The sequence below is a fragment of the Alexandromys fortis genome, unplaced genomic scaffold, assembly GCF_014885135.2.
Source record: "Alexandromys fortis isolate MF-2015 unplaced genomic scaffold, M_Fortis_MF-2015_v1.1 scaffold_3, whole genome shotgun sequence".
Taxonomy (NCBI): domain Eukaryota; kingdom Metazoa; phylum Chordata; class Mammalia; order Rodentia; family Cricetidae; genus Alexandromys; species Alexandromys fortis.
In genome coordinates this window covers 28289226-28295225 of record NW_026067909.1, presented here as the reverse complement: position 1 = coordinate 28295225, position 6000 = coordinate 28289226, and the positions used below count along the sequence as shown (strand labels likewise).

General features: G+C 52.2%; 1 protein-coding gene across 1 annotated transcript in view; it reads left to right on the top strand.

Moving 5' to 3' along the window:
- Positions 1-278: 278 nt before the first annotated feature.
- LOC126498167 (uncharacterized) overlaps positions 279-6000 on the top strand; it is a 28562-nt gene continuing 22840 nt past the window's right edge. Inside the window, exons 1-5 of the mRNA XM_050136510.1 lie at positions 279-416; positions 2697-2857; positions 3621-3713; positions 4794-4815; positions 4897-5010. Coding sequence (XP_049992467.1) covers positions 341-416; positions 2697-2857; positions 3621-3713; positions 4794-4815; positions 4897-5010 — 466 coding nt within the window. The 5' untranslated portion in view covers positions 279-340. The remainder of the gene's footprint in view (positions 417-2696; positions 2858-3620; positions 3714-4793; positions 4816-4896; positions 5011-6000) is intronic.

The following is a 6000-nucleotide window of genomic DNA, read 5'->3' as shown; positions in this document are numbered from 1 at the left end:
GAGGGCTACTTTCAGTGTGGGGAGGAGCAGGGCAGAACAGCTCCTGAGAGCTAGCAAGCCCAGCCTAGGTCTCCCCTGCAGGTCTTTTCCAGGCCTTGGGGCCATACCCAGCATTCTGTCCTTTTTAGTGTCCTTGCTGTGGGTGTGAACATCCTGTGGGTGAGATCTGTTCCCACTTTCCTGCCATGCTTTTCCTCTTTCCCTGGATGTACAACTACTGGAGACGTGTGCGCCTGCCTCCGGCCTCCGTTCCAGTTCTCTCCACCCCTCTCCCCTCCCCCTGCCCTTTGCCCTCCCAGCAGCATCTGGACAAGCCCCAGCAAGAAGCAACAGTCGCACCATGGTTCCTCAGGCTCGCCGCTGGCTGGTGTTTTTCTGCTTTCTGCTCCAGCTTCAGGGACTCCTAGGAACTGTAGGTATGGAAGTCCCATCTGTCCAGGGAGGGTCTCTCTGTGGACTGGGCGAGTTGAGAAGCCAAGCTGTTCGCAACAGCAGCTGGGACTTCAACAGGAACCCGCTCCCAGGCGGCTCCATCAGATGTGTGTCCCTGCCAAAAGTTAATAGTGTCCGGGTGTTTGCCACGGGGAGATAGGCTGTTCTTCACGGGGGCAGGAGCTTTGGCTATTGTTTTCCAAAGAGATTTTAGAAGTAGGGAACTTTGCTGCCACTGTCCCCCTGTGAAGTTAGCTCTGGAGGCCACTCAGTGCAGAGTTCTGGGGCAAGGGATCTCATGTCAGGACAGCCACAGAACACTGAGCTACAGGGCTTGCTCATGTCTTGGCCCTATGGTCACAGCCATAGCCCCTCATACACACACACACTCTCACATACACACACTCACACCCCCACACACACATACACACACTCATACACATACACACACATACTCACACATGCACACACACGCGCTCATACACCCACACTCACACACACACACACACACACACACAGCTCTGAGGCCTCGGTTCTCTGCCTGGTGAAGGTCCTTGACAGGTCCTGTTTGACAGCGTCTCCATCTGCTCTTCTTCCATAGCGGGGGCTGATTCTCTAGGAACGCCAGTCACAAAAGACTCTCCAGCTTGAAAAGGCTTCAGTGGTCCTTACCCCCTCCTCTTCCCTCTTGCTGTTCCTTCCCGAAATGATGCGACTGTCTTCCAGTCTTGTCTTTCCAGAGGCCACTCCTTTTGGGTATGCCAGCATCCTCCTGGTGACCACAGCCACCTTTTCAGCCCCACCCAAAGCCAGTTCCTTCCAGCAAGGCCCATATGGGTGCCTCTTCAGCATGGGGAAAGCCTGCCTCACTCTCTCCTTTAGCCCTGTTCTTGAGTACACTGGCTGCTTTTGACTCTTCCCTAACTTCCTCTCTTTCTCTTCTCCTCTCTTCCCATCCCAGTTCCATGCCTTCCCCTGGCTACCTCCTCACAGACTCACAGTCTATGTAGCATAGTTGTCTTACAGGGCTTTGGTTTGCACCCCTGACTAATTTGGGTAAGTTAGAACCCTCATCCCCATCACCACACTCATATCTAGGGTTCAGACCCCATGTTCCTTGGAATGTCCCAGAGAACCTCTAATTCAGCATGTCCGAACTTCTGCAACTGCCTTCACCAAAGCTTTGTTTTTCTGAAGCCAAGCAGGGAACACTGGTCACTTAGTTCCCATCAGGGTGGGAATGGCTGGATCTGGTCCTGGGGCCCAGTGGAGCATCTCCAATGTAGCAAATCGCAGGAGTAGGAACCCCAGCAGGTGCGACCGTGGTGTCCAGTGCTGATGAGGTGTTTTCGTAAGATCTGCAGCCCCAGGGCCATGTGGCCTGAGATTTCTGAATTTACTCGAGGGCACACACAGCACAGGGCACACACATGTGGGACTAGATGAAAAATTTACATATATGTTAGTGCATACGTTTTCCCGTGTACCCAAGAAAGGGATTTCACAATGTGTGACTTGCTGTCTCCTTTTTGCTTGATGTCACAAGTTAAACTTGTGTTCGCTGACGTCATAGGAGCCCACCATTGGGCAGCCTCAGACTGTCACTACCAATATATCATTTTGTGAGTTTTTGTACATCCTCCAACTTTTTCCTCATAATTAATCCTCAGGAGATACAGTATGCAGGTCAAACCCCACGGATATTGTAAATTTTCATTTCATCTAATGAATACATCACCGTATACTCCTGTGTAAGGCTGGACCATGGTGTCTGTCACCAACCATCAATGAAAACACACCCAATTTAGATGCAGCTGAGCTTGGAGCTGGGTCATATTTGTGACCTTCAGCCTCCAGAAGAGCGTAAGCCATTGAAGGAGCCAACCTATGCACTTTCTATTCCTGGAGGTGGACAGGAACCCTTTGGTTCCTACCCCAAAAGAGAAAAAGATTGATGTGGGTAGTTGTTTCCTCCACTGAGAGAGCTGGATATGGCTGTGTCCATCACTGAGAGACCTGGTGTGCATGGTTTCCATGAGCTGACCCAGTGTGGTTTCCTTCACTCACTGGGAGGATCCAGTGTGGGTGTGGGGGGTCCAGTGTGGGTGTGGAGGAGCCAGTGTGGGTGTGGGGGTCCAGTGTGGGCATGGAGGAGCCAGTGTGGGTGTGGAGGATCCAGTGTGGGCATGGAGGGTCCAGTGTGGGTGGCTTCCCATCAGCCTGAGGAAAGCTGCCAGTGTTGCCTGGGACCTTCTGTTTCTCAGTTTTTGTAACCCAGGAGGAAGCACACAGTGTCCTCCACAGGCAAAGGCGCGCCTATGCATTCCTGGAGGAGCTGTGGCCGGGTTCCCTGGAGAGAGAATGCCTCGAGGAGCAGTGCTCCTTTGAGGAAGCCCGAGAGATCTTCAAGAGCACGGACAGAGCAGTGAGTGCCCCTCACCCCGGGTGCCACCCAGACTGGAGGGAAGTGAGCCGGGATGGTGGGGTCACACCTGTGTCTCTGAGCCTGTCTACCCATTTCTGTGGTGGCTGATGCCCAGGAACCCTGACACACACAGGCTTCTACTCTCAACTATGAGCCGGGGATGGCGGGGTCACACCTGTGTCCTGACACACACAGGCTTCTACTCTCAACTCTGTCATGTGCAGTTTTAAAAAATATTTAATGTGCTTTATTTAATTTCTTTTTGATATTTTTATTTAATTAACATTTTTCCCATTTATTTTGCATACCAACCACAGTTTCCCCTCTCCTCACAGAAGACCCCTAGCAATAGTGGAGAGGGCGCGTGAACTGGCCATCTACTATAAGCCCATATGCAACTTTTTACAACAGAAAAAAAAAAACCTCCTTTGGGAGGCTTTAGCACACTTGATGTGTCCACTATTTTCCCAAATCCCATATTCCCTTAAGGATCCAGGACTGTTTGTGAAGTTGACCTGAGAAGGGAAGAGTGCCCTGCCAGGGAGGGTCTCACTCACACACACGCACGCACGCATGCACACGCACACACGCGCACACACACAGCCCTCACTGCTGCCCCTGCAGCAGGCAGCTCCTCTGGAAACTGTGGCCTCTTCCACCACACTTGGCCATGTGCACTACGATTCTGAGTTTCTCTCTCTCTCTCTCTCTCTCTCTCTCTCTCTCTCTCTCTCTCTCTTTTTAATCTGTTTGTTTCTTTTAGTTTGTTGAAACAAGATCTTGCTATGTAGCCCAGGCTGGCCTCCAACACTCTCTTCCCGCCTCTGCCTCTGCCTGCCAAGCGCTGGAATTCCAGGTATGTGCTGCCCTGCCCAGCCCTGTGGTTTCGTTATGTAAAGGGGGCATATTTAAACATTCCTGAGCATTTTCCATTCTAGCCAGACATCTGCCTTTGAACGTTTTTCCTAGGAAGGGTGTGTCAGGATAGAACCAGTTGTTGAGACAGGGTTCCTCTTGTTTCATTTTGTCACCGTCTCTAGAAAAAAAACAGTCGGTCACATTCCAGTTACTGTGAGAGGCTTCATTCTTCAAGGGACTTTTTCTTCTCACCAGCTTTGAGTCAATATCACATCTCTCTCTCCCAGAACATCTCTTTCACACACGCACACAGAAGACCTCACACTCAGAGGAGGCCTCAACTCACAACAGAGAACACCTCTCTCCTGAGAGTCCTCACACTCAAGAGGCCTCACACGGGAAGTCCAGGCGCACAGAAGAGCTTACACCTGCAGAACACCTTACCCAGAATACCTCGTTCTCAGGGGTATCTCGCCACCTCAAAGGACACGTCACACGGGATGAGAACCCCGCATTCACAGAACACAAGTGTCCTCACATGCATGGGGCACCTCACACAGGGAACCTGTAGAAGTTACTTTTCTCATTATGACCGAATATCTGATAAAAAAAAAAAACTGAAGGAAAGACAGACTTCTTTAGGTCCATGGTTAGGAGGAAGTCCATCACAGCAGGCAGGGAAGGCAGGGCAGTAGGAGCTTGAGGCAGCCAGACACGGGGCATCCAGCCAGTAAGTAGCAAGAGATGGATGCTGGTACTCAGCTCACTTCCTCCTTGTCATTCAGCCCAGGGCGCCCATGGAATGATGCTTCCCACACTTAGAGCTCCCGGCCACAGCTGGAGAAGGCAGGATCGGGGCCAGAACCCGGGTGTGCTGCCTTGGGAGAGGCAACTGTGTTGTGACTTTAGATGTCTCTAGAAAGCGCATAGAAAACATCAGCCTCAGATAAGCCCTCCTCATCTCCAGAGGAAATATGGCTTCCCAAGTCCCTCACAGAGGCCCATGTCAGGAGCCCCACCCGTAGCTCCCAAGCTCCCTCCCTGGGACACTAACTGCTACTTCTCCTCCCCTCAGAAGCAGTTCTGGGTCGTGTACACAGGTGAGTAGGTGGGAAGCTGTTTGTGCCCCTCCCCCAGAGCCCTCTTTTGCATGACACTAACACCCACTGACTCCCCCACAGATGGGGACCAATGCGCCTCGAATCCGTGCCAGAACGGGGGCACCTGCCAGGACCACCTCCAGTCTTACATCTGCTTCTGCCTCATAGACTTTGAGGGCCGGAACTGTGAGAAGAGTGAGATCAGCGTCCTGCCTCAGTTTACAGAAGGATAGAGGGGGCAGGGGAGGGCCTGGGTGCCTGCTTCCGGGGTGAACAGCCTCATCAAGGAAGGGGAGGGAGTCCAATCCAGCCCCTTTGGGAAATCTATCCAGGAGACATTAAGTACTCTTCAAATTGAGAGCCTTGGATTTATGAGTCTAAGATTTTGGGTCTTAGACTCAGTGTCCCCTTTGGTTCCCTGTCCTGGGAACTCTAGTGGTCTGGAGAGAGCTGAGGGAGCGTCCCTATGTCACCATCCAGCTTCTGTCCCCACCAGGCAAGCCAACTGGGTAGACTTCATTCTCTACTGGCTGGCTTAAGGTGTGAGGTATTTTTTCCAGCTTTGAAACATCCAACTAGCGCTAAGCTTGGAGACCATCAAAGCATTCTGGCCCCAGCAGCTCACTAGTGGGCCTCATGGAATTCACTGGCTGCAGATACACACTAGTGTTGTGTTATAGAAGAGGCCAGGGCAGGCTTCCTTCCAGCTGGGCTCTTCTGTGGACTCACACAGGCAGCTCTGCGTTCTTCTGAAACGGCATGTACTATGGAATATCACCAACCTAGGAAGCCCTTTAACCCCAAGCCTAGGTGTGCACACATGTAGATGAGAAAGACCCATATCCAGCGCCTCCCGGGACCATGGTCTGCCATCAGTCATACATTGCTAGTCATCTGTATGGCCCACGGCCCCAGACTAGAAGCAGCATTCTGGTTGGAGGATCCCCCAAGGTCGCCTCTTGAGTGGGGGCAAAAGTCTCCTCTCTTCAGACCAAGGGCTCCTTGTTGCCCAAGTGGGTTCTTCTTGCTGTCAGCTGCCTCCTGTTCTCTTCAGAATGAGGCCAGCCAGAGAGTAAAGGAAGGAGAGATGCTCACAGAAGGTCACTGGCCTGAGCAGCCTGTATGTCTTAGCACTGACTGTGACCCACGGGTCAGGCCTCCATACTGGAGCTCTGGGCTCACTCA